A 12,847-nucleotide genomic window follows, 5' to 3' on the forward strand; every position below is an offset into this window, starting at 1 on the left:
GTTCATAACCTAAGGGGAGCCTTGGAGCAATGATACAGTTGTCTCTGTGTGACCTATAAGACACGATTCGAGGCGTGTAAGCAGCCACTAATGCTTGCATTAAGGTAGACTATCTATATTACACCCTTGGGATGCGACTCTTCCCCGGGTCCTGTATGAATGCGGGATGCTTTATGCACTGAGCTGTCGCAAATTTCGATAATTTTTTTTTATTTCTTAAACTTGGAATCAAACACTGTCATATACAAAATGGAGGTGAGAGTATACATCTGTACTTGTAGAGATACAAATACCTTTTTTTTCTCAGCTCTGCACATCCAAAGATAGACAGGAGGGTAGGCCATCTAAAAAGAAAGTGAATCCCAAACACCACTACAAAAACCAAGACTCTTTTTTTCCAGAAAAAAAGAAAAACAGATTTCAAGAACAAATAATAGAATCTCAGCCCTTCATATCCCTTCCTGATATCTCAAGCAAAAACAAAAACAACCCTTCAAGCTGAAATCTTTTCTCTCAATATCTTCATCAAAAGAGTAAAAAAAATACAATGTTATAATATTTCAAGAATCTCCCACAAATGGGCTTACACAAAAAACCCTGTTGTATTTTGTCTCTTTTCTTGGTCATTCTTGCAATTCTCAAGCTCATTCCACTAACTGAATCTGCATCTGAAAACACTAACTTAGTATACAAAGGTTGTGCAAAACAAGCATTATCAGATCCATCTGGTGTTTACTCACAAGCACTTTCAACTCTTTTCGGCTCACTTGTTTCACAATCCTCAAAGTCAAATTTTTACAAAACTACTACAGGCAGTAGCCAAACAACAATAACTGGTCTTTTTCAATGTAGAGGTGACCTTTCAAATGTTGAGTGTTATAACTGTGTTAGTGGTTTGCCAATACTTATAGACAAACTTTGTGGCACTCCTGTTGCAGCAAGAATCCAGCTTTTAGGTTGTTATATGCTATATGAGGTTTCTGGTTTTCCTCAAATATCAGGAATGGAAATGTTGTATAAAACTTGTAGTGGTAAAAATGCTCAAGGGAGTGGATTTGAAGAGAAAAGAGACACTGCTTTTTCTTCATTGGAAAATGGGATGGCTAGTGCTACCAATGGATTTTATACAACTAGTTATGAGTCTGTTTATGTTGTAGGACAATGTGAAGGGGATGTAGGCTCATCTGATTGTGTTGAGTGTGTTAAAAGTGCTGTCCAAAAAACTCAAGTTGAATGTGGTAGTTCAGTTTCTGGTCAAATTTTCCTACACAAGTGCTTTGTTAGTTTTAGTTATTATCCAAATGGGGCTCCTAAAAAATCATCATCTTCTTCATATTGGTCTCCTTCTCCTTCTTCAGGTATTTTCTTGAATGAATTGATTTCTTGAATTTGTTTATTCAATTAGATTGACTGTAAAAATGAGCCTTGGAACAACGGTCAAATTATGTTTTCGTGTGATCGAATTTACCACTGATGCTTGCATCAGAGTCGGCAGCTTACATCACACCGCCCTTGAGGTGCGGTCTCTTCGGACCTTGCATTAATTAGATTGACAATGGTTTCTGGTTTTTGCAAGTTTTATAACATCCTAATCAAGATTTGTCTTTCTTAGGCTTTTGAGTTGTGTAAAAAAGGTCAGCCCGGTGCAACCTCTCACTATGCGCGGGACGCAGGATGCTGTTTTCATGGCTCTAACCTATGACCTCTTAATCACATAATAACAACTTTACTAGTTATAACAATAACAAGCTCCTTCAATGACTTTTGAGTTGTCTACCTCTTTAAATTAGTTTGTACATATTATTAAAAAAGACTGTTAGAACAAATAAAGGGACCATCTTAAATTGATTTTTTTAATAATATGTCACTGTTAACAAGATATTTGTCTACCTTAGATTTGTGTGCTATCACTTACAGATTTGTTATCAATATTTCTATAGTAATGAGAGTTGTGTTAAATGAATGTAGGGACAGGCCAAAACACAGGTAAGACAGTGGCTATAATACTAGGAGGAGCAGCAGGAGTTGGTTTTCTAGTCATTTGCTTGCTGTTTGCTAGGAACTTAACGAAGAAACATGATGGTAAGTACTTAGACTAGTGTGTGTTTGGTATGAAGAAAATATCTTTCGGAATTCTAAAATAAACTTGTCTCACTTTCCAAAATACAGAAACTATTTCAAGAAAGTCATTTTCCAATTTTTAACGAAAATATTTTTTGGTGTTTGGTTGCTAGAAAAAGATTAAATTTTTTGGAGAATGTTTTCCGTCATACCAAACACACCCCTAGTGATGTTAATTCTTTACTATGGTTTAAATATAACCACTTGCTTATGTTGGTATATTATGATTTAAACATTTGCTGCAGATTATTGAAGGGATCAGCTGTTGTATTATAAAGGCTCGCAAAAGCTTTTTGTGAGGTGGATACTTTCCTTGATTAGATTTTCTTCCTAGAAGAAAAAGAATTTTTCTTTTGTGGAAAAAAAAAGTGAGTGATTTTATGAGCTGTAATTCTTGGAATTATTATTATTAGGTTAAAGAGAAAAAAACAAAAAACCATTGAGCAGAGAGTATTTTTGGGGTGATGAAATTGAGATGAATGGGACATAAATTTTTTTGGTGAAATGATGTAACAATACATATGTTTTGTCAACTGTGAAAAAGATTACTAATGGTTTTGGCCTTTTTCTCCAATTGCCATGTGCCTTGTTGTCTTTTTTTCTCTTTGTCTAGAATAGTGGTTCACCATTTTCTTTTAAAGTTTTATGTTTTTCAGAAAGTTCTCTCTCTGTATTTCTACTTATTTAATGCATGAATTAAAAATTAATATATATACTTGGGTCAATATCCAAGAATGACATTGTGGTTTTAGCATCTTCAGCAGTTCACTGAAAATGTTTTACCTCAAACTTTATATGGTGAAGGACAGAAATGGAGAAGGCAGGGAAGTTTAGTAGGACATAAAAAGTATAACTTTTTGAAAAAGAAATTAATATTTGGAGTTAAGTTGAAAAATGGTAGTTGGAATTTGAAATTATGTTTGTACATGCATTTTACTTGAAAAAATGTTGCAGTTTTGTGAGTAGGGAAAAATAATTTTCTGAAAATTTTGAAAAATTCATTTTCAAAAACATTTCCAAAAACTTGTAAAATTTCATGGACAAACACATTTTTTAAAAAAAATACAATTTTTTATGGACAAACGGGTCCTTAGAATAAATTTTGCTTGAGAAAGTAAGTATTTTGGAAGAATGTAATAATTCATTTGGTGCTAACGGAGATGATATATCTTGACGGATTCAGGATTTAAACTTTATGAATTTGAGTTTGAAATTCTCTTATAACTCATTTGATTTTGTGGGTTCGGAATCAATATTTGTACTTATTTTAATAATTTTTTTAAAGAGACTGTGATTAGTAAACCAAGGCTAGAAGGTCAAGATTCCCGACCCTTATGATCGACTAACCCATGTGCAAGCGCTGTTCACATTGAATTTCCGAGAAGCGTTCCATGCATTTTGAAAATTCAGATACATGAAAAAGGTTATGTAGTTTTTGTTTGGACTTCTAAACTTCATAATCACTATACTTTTCATTATTGATCTTCAACTCTTGATGTCACCCCTTTTTAAGTATACCGTCACAATAAAAGAATCTTCTTTTCCCCCAAACTGAGCTAATCCTTTTCTTGTTTATGACTTATTTATGTCGAGATAATTTTATCCATGGTCATTGAACTTTTGTGTTTGTTACCCAAAAGTCATTTTTTTTTGTTACGCAAAAATCATTCAATTTTGTGTTCATTACACAAAAATCACTTTTCTTTCTTTTGTTACACTAAAATCATTTTACTTTGCTCTAGTTATCACAAAAGTCATATTTTTACTTGAAAAGTCTATTATGCCCTTGACATTATTTAAACCTTCATATTAATTATGCAATACCTTCTATATTATATACTATATAATATATTTCTAACTATGTATTTTATTTATAAATAAAATAACTTAATATTATTTTTATAATATATTCGTATATTTAATTTTTTTAACGTTAATTTTCAAAATATATTAGTAGTGTTATTAAATTTATCAGTAACTTTAATATATATATTAGTAGAAAAATAAATCGGCAAGTACATTTCCGTGAGAAAATTGGCAGGTAAACAAACAAAATGAGGAAAAAATCATATGTTAATCTGAAGGAAAATCCCTAGGTACTACATGTGAATTTAGCTGAGGATATTTTCTTGAGAATTTACCTGGACAATTGGTTATTTGGGAAATTACATTACTAGAAATTCGGAAAAAATCGTCCAAAAAAATCGACCAAAATTGGCCGGTACTGGCCAATAACCGTCCAAAACGCGATCATTAACGTGTGATCGTTATTTTCAAGGTCAGAAGGGTATACCGACCAAAGTTGGTCGGAAATTACCGACCAACTTTGGTCGGTCAATTAAATTAAAAAAAAAAAAAGAATTACTAAAAAAAGTTGTTTTATAACGCTACTAATATATCTCGAAAATTAAAGTTAAGAAAAAATTAAATATATGGATATATTATAAAATTAATAAAGAAAATAATATTAAGTCATTTTATTTATAAGTAAAGTAAATAGTTAAAAATACATTATATAGTATATAATATAGAAGTTATTACATAAATATGAAGGTTTATATAATATTAAAGGCATAATAGACTTTTCAAGTAAAGATGTGACTTTTCAATAGCGCCGAGGTCTATTGGTAACTAGGCCAGTGCTCTCCTCCTTCCTTCTCGCATCTTTGCTTCAGACTTGATGAACATCTTGTAACAATTAGCACTTGCAATGCTGCGAGAGATCGCATGCCTTCTGGAAAGGATGTCAACATAGGTGAAACATCAATTTCCAATCGATTGAGGGCAATGAGGTCGCCTATCCATTCTGGTATTGTTGTGAAGTTAGGACATCCCCAAATCACTATAGACTTCAAAGTACTCGAGAAATGTTGGAGCCAAACTGGAAGCGACATTAGCTTGTCAAGCATGTTAACACTGAAAGTCAATAAATTCCCCGGGACATCAAATTGCATTGCTTCTTTGTTCGACAAATCAAGCAGAGGGCAATTCTCTATACATAAAAACTCGAGGGAAGTGAGGTGAGTTAGACATGTGGATAGAGAGACCAGATTTCTGCAGTTACTAATAAACAAGGATTGGAGCGAAGTGAGACACTTGAACGAATCCTCTGGCATAGTTGCTAGGCCCTCGATAGAAAATAGACTCAAGCTATTTACATTGAAAAGAGGAGAAGGATGAGGAGGTGGGCAAAGAATTTGCTTCAATATCTTCTCACTTATTATCCCCAAATAAAGTTGTTTTAGGGAAGGGAAGTAGCACTCATATGTAGGAGAATTTGATGGTAGCATGAATTTATCATCATCACCTTCTATGCTCTCCACGACGTCAAGATTCCATTGGAGTACAAGATCTTCGAGAGAAGGCAGTCGCCATAATGGTGGGAGCTTTTGGCATTTATGACAATCTCTGATATATAGATAAACAAGCTTGGGTAACAAAAGGCCGAGATTATCAACCATCAACCAACTTGGGAACCTTGATCCACTATAATTTTCTATTTGCAAGCTTTCAATGTTTTGGTGCGGCTGCAGGGCCTCCAACATTATCAGATCAGCTCCAGTATCATCCTCTTGATTTCCATATTCGAACTCTAGGAACAGCTTCCGAAGATGTTTCATTCTTTTCACTATATCGGTAGGTATTCTTTCTCCAATTGCACGGGCTCGTCCCATGAACTTAATGTGTAATCTATTTCCGAGATCAGCAAGGCTCTTTAATTCATCCAACTTGTCACTTCCCAAACCAGATATACAACTTTCTTTGCCTACAACAAAACTTGTCAATGTCCGTAGAGATATCAATTGGCCAATTCCAGGTGGCATATCTTCCAATGAACCGCAACCATCAAAATCCAGATGCGTGACACTTGCCAACTGCCAAAGTCCTGGTGGATGCGTGACACTTGCCAACTGCCAAAGTCCTGGTGGAATATGGGTTAATGATTGGCACCACGAACATATCAAACTTCGAAGACTCACCAATCTCCAAATATCTCTTAGCAATTTTTTGAGTTTAATGCAATTAACCAACTTTAAAACTTGTAGATTATGCAGCTTCGTGATGGAATTTGGTAAAGTAACAATGCTTCTAGAGGAAATAGCAAGATATCTTAGATGCTTCAGTGCACCTAAAGATTGAGGCAAAATTTTTATCTGCAGGTGACATAGATGCAGAACGCGTAAACATTCAAAACTTGCAAGCATTCTCTCTAACATTGAATTGCTCATAACACTGTATGGAGACCCATTTAGGTAAATAAATGTCCGCAACTTCATATGCTTCGCATAGAAGGGTTCGGGAAATGCCAATGAACCATTAATCTGGAATAAACAAGAAGCATGGAGCACTTGTTCTGGGACAATCTCTGTATCTTCTGTTTTAGTGATACAGAAGAACTCCCTATCCGCAACTTCTTTTGCAAGATCATGAATAAGATCGTGCATTTTGTAAAATTGCGGAAATGATTTTTCTTCAATTTCTTGAAAGAATGACCTTCTTAACAAATCCACGAAATATGAATTTGCAACGTCCTCCACATTGTCTCTGTTGCTAGTAGTTGATTGAATAAAGCCTTGAGTGATCCACATATCAATCAAATCAACTCTGTCAATTCGGAAATCCTTTGGAAAGAGGGAACAATATGCGAAGCATATCTTTAGATGGCGCGGAAGGTGATTATAGCTCAATCTCAAAATGGCCATGACACGGTCGCCTCCTCGTGTGATACTTGACAAATCTTGATTCTTGAAATATATCCACTCATCCTCCGTTCTTTTTAGGCGTAGTAGGCTTCCTATTGACCTTATTGCAAGAGGAACTCCTCCACACTTTTTCAAAATTTCCTTTCCTATTTCCACCAAACTCGAATTTTCACTCTCTTTGGCACATTCGAACGCCATTTTTTCAAACAATGCCCGTGCCTCTTCTTTTGAGAGGTCCCCTAATTTATGTTGGCGAACACTACCTGAAACTTCCACAACTACAACTGAACGAGTAGTTACTAAAATCTTACTTCCCTTGGCTCCACCGATCAACATGTTTTTCAATCTCGACCATTTCGAAGGCATCTTCGTTCCACACATCATCGAGCACCAATAGATATTTCTTCCCATCAAGCATTTCTCGAAGCTGGTTTCACACAACATCTAGTTGAAGGTAATTAGCCTTCTCCCCTCCTGCAGATTCGACGATTTTTTCTGCAATCACTTTCACTTCAAAAACATCTGAAACACAAACCCATAATCTTTTATCAAATTTTTCCTGAACCATTTCACTATTATACACCGATTGCGTGAGAGTGGTCTTTCCTAGTCCACCAAGACCAACTATTGATATAACCGCAACATTCTCATTTACCTCAGAATTCATAAGAAAATGGAGAATTTCCGTTCTATCATCATTCCTTCCGATGACTTCTCCATCAGGCACAAATGAATAAGTCTCTCTATCCAAATTAGACTCAAGAAGCAAAGGTTGCCTCTTTTCAATAAGGTTTAAGTAGGCCTTATCTTTTGCAATTACATCTAAATTTTCTCAAATGGCCTTGAGACGCTTACTTATCTTAAGATTATAAAGCACGGGATTTGACTTTGAGAAGAATATGCTTACCTTATTCACCAATTTTCGATGCGTAACTTCAGTAGCAAAGTCATCCAAGAGATCATCAGCCTCAAAGAAAACTGTTTTAAGTTTCCTTATCCAATCCCTCACCTCGCGGCTATTCCCCTGCTGCTCCTCCGCGTCAACGAGTACAGCTTGGATTGAAGAAACTGTACCAGACAGCTTGCGAAGCTCATCGCTTAGTCCTCGAATTGATCCTACTTCTTGAGCTGCAAGAGAACCCAAGTTTTTCAAGATTTCAGCAGCAAGCCCGTAAAGAATTTCAGCCATGATGAGAAAGTAATATGATTTGAAGATCAACAACCTTTTTGTTGCAAACTAGTAGTATAAGTCTTTGTATTAGAAGCAGCATTTACCTAACATAATTTATTAAAGGGTTGATGAAGACCTTGACTTGGACCCCAACAATCATTGAACTCTAACAATAATTAAATCTTCTTTGTTATAAAATTTTATTTAAGGCGAATGTTTATATTTAGATAGATTCTAGGGTTTATTACTTGGTGGCTAAGTCACCCTCTCCCTATAAATAGAGGGTTCTATTCCATTGTAATTCATCTCAATATCAATAAGAATTCTCTCCCTATTTTTCTCTGCAATACTCTTCTTCTTCTTTTATTGTTTCATAACATTCTTTTATTATTAGTGTACTTAAACCTGTTGTAGCACGTACCAATTGATATCATCACAAGCGGAGTTAGGATTTGAAGTTTATAAGTTCTGAACATATCATCAAACACTGTTGGGTTTTTTAAAAGATGGAGCAGCAAAAAAAAAGATTAAAAGTATTGATTGAAAATATTTCTCAATAATTTTATTAAGCATAGCAAGGTTTTGAATAGCCAATTAGGAACAAAAAAATCCATTTAAAATTCAAAAAACCTAAAATATCTCAACTAACTTAGAAATTTAAAATTGAAATTCATCCTTAAACTAAGCAACTTATTATGCTAAAAAAGTTATTACAGTAATTGAAAGCAACAAAATTTCAACAAAACACATAGCTAGTTTTAGTTAGAGTGAATAGCATTTAAGGATTAATAGACAAACTTAGATAGAAACCAAATTAAAACTATACATTTTACCACCCCCCCCCCCAAGCATCAAGGTGGTGGAAATTAATTGAAAAGCTGCAAAGCTATCTCAGCTCATCACAAAAGTAAAAATTTAAAAGAGAAAATAAAGATAACACCAACAAAAAAATCATAGAAATTGAAGCTAGTAGCAATTTAACTTTTTAAGTGACTCAAATTTCCTTACAACAGAGTGGGAACTCCAATTTCCTTTCTTAGTCTCATGGTTTTCACCAATTAATTCAGTTTTTGGATTCGACCCTTTTGAGAAAATGGGTTCAGCACCTTGATTTTGGCCCACCTTGTTCTGCAACTTTGCAAATTCACTTGTCCAAATATCTATCAGACCAGCCATATCTCTGCACTTTGCTTTGTGTAGATGTTATATGTGTTTGTTTTGTTTTTGATGTTTTAGCTGGGGGAAGAAGAGTTCGAGGAAATGACTGAAGGAGAGATCTGAATTTAGTCACAAAATAGGTTCATTTCTTTTCAAGTGATTGGAGCTTAAACTTTGGGGTGAAATTCAAAAATAGGTATATTTACGAGTGGTAATTGACAAATAGTCATAATTTCAAAAATAATCGAAATTTAGCTACTTTTCATTTACAATATAAATTTGAACGAAAATACTGTCACAATCCAAATTTATTAAAGGTTGTGATGGCGCCGGACACCACTGACAGGCAAGCCAACACCATATAATTAGTAAATCTTTTTTTTAATATTTCTGAAATCATAACTTTTCTTCAGTTTGACTGGTAAAAGATGAACTTTATAAAATAAAAAAATAACTTTTTTTCAATTTAAATACTGAATACCCCACAATCATCCCAGAACCCGGTGTCACAAGTGCATGAGCAATTTCTAGGAAAATAAAAATGTAATACAACCACTGTCCGGAATACAAATTTGGATATAAAAGCAAATACAGTACTCTGAAGGAGACTCTACTAGCTGTGGATCATATCACAAGATGCAGCTCACCTAAGTCCCTGCATCAACCGTGCCGCTACTAGGCCATTAGCCATACATATGCTTGTGAAACAAAAATACACAACAAGTGTAGTATGAGTACGAAAATAATGCGTACTTAGTAAGTATCCAGTCTAACCTCGAAAAAGTAGTGACGAGAGGTTAACTTCGACACTTACTAGTGGTCCAATAATAAAATATCAATAATGTGAAAATCATGGATTTTATAAAGTGACTGCAAACTCATTAATCATGAAGCAGGTAAATAATTCTTTTATTAATAAGGGATTTCCGTAATTCATATTTCATCATTTATCAATTTATCTCAGGTCAAGGAGGTACTATCAAAATTTATAAATTTCAAGGCAAGCAGTACAAGCATGCGTAAATCATGCTCAGGTCATACGACCCGATCCAACAAGTATTTAAACTGTGCACTGCCAAAGGGTCGAATGGCGCAAACCATAGATGCATCTATTACTATGCTCGAGAATCATACATGTGATGCGGTCAAATATAAATAAAAAAATTACCCCGCTCGCGAATCATACATGTGACGTGGGTACACATAGATACACACATTCAATCAGTCAATCAACAATTCATCAAGGGCAATTTATCCAAGAAAAAGACAATTTCTCTTTTAAAAATCAAGAAAATGATGTTTATCCTTTTATAAATTTATTTACCAAGTTCGATATGATTTAAGCATTTTAAATTGACAATAAGATGACAAATATTGCAAGTAAAGCATGTTTTTGGGTCCCATACTACCCGGACTTAAGCATAATAGTAGCTACGCACGGACTCTCGTCACCTCGTGTATACATATCCCTCACAAATAGGAGCACAATTAATTAGTTCACCTATGAGAATAATTCTCTCATACAAGGTTAGAAAGGAGACTTACCTCGCTCTGAAGTTCCATAACCGGCTTCCAAGCCCTTCCGACGACTCAAACCGATGCACAACGCTCCAAAACTAGCCAATAATTATGCAAACCCATTAATATATGCTCAAATACTCATTATAACACAATCTATAATAATTTCTAACCCCGATCGATAAGTCGATAAAAATCACCCTTGGGCTCAAGTGCCCGGATTCTGAAAATTTTCGAAGATAAACATTACCCATAGCCTTATGAACTCAAATATATGATTTGTTCTCAATTCCATACCCAAATTCGTTGCCAAAATCCAAAAATACAAATTCTAGGTTTTCTACCAAAAACCCAACAATTTTCCCCCAAATTTCCTCCTTAAATCCAATATAAACTTTACATTTAGCTCACAACAAGGGAGGAACTACTTACCTTGTGTTACATGATGAAGACTCTTCAAAATCGGCCAAGAACCGAGCTCCAAAATCTCAAATGAAAATGAAGAAATGACCAAGTTCGATCCCCTTATGTTCTGCCCAGATCTCGTTTCTGCGGTCACTTGACAGTGACCGCATATGCGGTCTCCCTTCTGCGGATTTCCAGTCGCTTCTGCGGTCCAGGGGCCCAAGTCCAAATTCCTCATTTGCGGGTAAATTTTCGCACCTGCGGTCATTGCCCTTCATCGCCCAGATCGCACATGCGACCATTACGTCGTACCTACGGGCTCGCACATGCGGCCCTTCTCAGGTAGGTGCGGTTGCACCAGACACCAGTTGCTTCAGCCCTTCCTCAACTTCAAATTTCAATCCGCTAACCACCTGGAATCCACCCGAGGCCCCCGGGACCCCGTCCAATTACACCAACCAGTTCCAAAACATAATGCAGACCTGCTCGAGGCGTCAAATCAGATCAAACAATGCTAACACCATGAATCGCACTCCAATTCAAGCTTTATGAACTTAAGAACTTCAAACTTCAACATTCGATGCCGAAACCTATCAAATCACGTCTGATTGACCTCAAATTTTGCACATAAGTCATATTTGACACTACTGACCTATTCCAACTTCCGAAATCAAAATCCGACCCCAATATCAAAAGTTCAATTCCGGTCAAACTTCTCAAAAACCTTCAAATTACTAACTTTAGCCAAATGACTCCAAAATGACCTACGGACCTCCGAATCCACTTCCAGGCACGCTTCCAATACCAGAATCACCATACGAAGCTATTCCCAGGCTTGGAATTCCAAACGGACATCGATAACGCTAAAATTCACTTCAACCCAAATTTATGAAATTCTTCCAAAATGCTAACTTCCACAATAGGTGCTGAAACGCTCTCGGGTCATCCAAAATCCGATCCGAACATACGCCCAAGTCCGAAATTATTGTACGAACCTACTGGAACCTTTAAATCCCGATTTCGAGGCCGTTTACTCTAAAATTCAATCTTAGTAAATTCTTCCAACTTAAAGTTTCCGAAATGAGAATTTTCTTTCCAAATCAACTCCGAACATCCCGGAATTCAATTTTGAAAGTTCATACACAGGTGCACCAATCTCCAGTATATTATGCTGAACTTTTTCTTGTTGCAGCAAAATAGTGGCTATTTTTCAATAATTTTATAAACACTGGTTATTTTTCATTACCAGTCCGAAAATTGGCTAGCTCGTGCTATTTTTACAAAACTTTGTGATGGTGGGATATACTTGGGCCATTATTTAAGATTTAGTTTCATACTTCACTACAAATAAGTTATATGACCCTTTCCTATGGTAAAAATTGCACGGGGTGTTTTATTTGGTCGCCCACATTTAACTTATACCTACTTTTAAATTTTTTATAACTACAGTCAGACCTCTCTATAAGAGCATCCCTATATAACAATCATTCACTATAAAAGCCAAATTTCTTCAAAATCGATTTTTTAGTTATATTTTAGCTCTCTATAACAACTTTTTACTTATAACAACAACCATATTTATAGCAGAACGCTCTTTGTAAAATTACCCCTATATAATAGCCATGTAGAATCTTTAATATTACTAATAATAATTCTAGAAATATGCATACAATTTTTTGCATTAAATAAAGTTTCTATCTTGCATAAGATATAAGATTTGAAGATTTGCACATGATGTCTTTTCCATTGGACAAAATCCAAAAGCTATTTA

General features: G+C 35.2%; 1 protein-coding gene and 1 pseudogene across 1 annotated transcript; one reads left to right on the top strand and one right to left on the bottom strand.

Moving 5' to 3' along the window:
* The first annotated feature begins 303 nt into the window (after positions 1 to 303).
* Positions 304 to 2,695, top strand: LOC104241531 (plasmodesmata-located protein 2-like). Its single transcript, XM_009796478.2, has 3 exons — positions 304 to 1,358; positions 1,969 to 2,082; positions 2,367 to 2,695. The coding sequence occupies exons 1-3, from the start codon at positions 578 to 580 to the stop codon at positions 2,372 to 2,374; spliced, it is 903 nt and encodes a 300-aa protein (XP_009794780.1). The 5' UTR covers positions 304 to 577; the 3' UTR covers positions 2,375 to 2,695.
* A 1,875-nt stretch (positions 2,696 to 4,570) lies between these two features.
* On the bottom strand, positions 4,571 to 9,276 carry LOC104241530 (putative disease resistance protein RGA4; annotated as a pseudogene).
* Positions 9,277 to 12,847: the final 3,571 nt, after the last annotated feature.

The sequence above is a fragment of the Nicotiana sylvestris genome, chromosome 1 (genome assembly GCF_000393655.2).
Source record: "Nicotiana sylvestris chromosome 1, ASM39365v2, whole genome shotgun sequence".
Classification (NCBI taxonomy): Eukaryota; Viridiplantae; Streptophyta; class Magnoliopsida; order Solanales; family Solanaceae; genus Nicotiana; species Nicotiana sylvestris.

Coding starts and splice junctions, on each gene's coding strand:
- LOC104241531 (XM_009796478.2), top strand. CDS start 578: ATGGGCTTACACAAAAAACCCTGTTGTATTTTGTCTCTTTTCTTGGTC. Junction 1,359..1,968: donor GTCTCCTTCTCCTTCTTCAG/GTATTTTCTTGA, acceptor AAATGAATGTAG/GGACAGGCCAAAACACAGGT.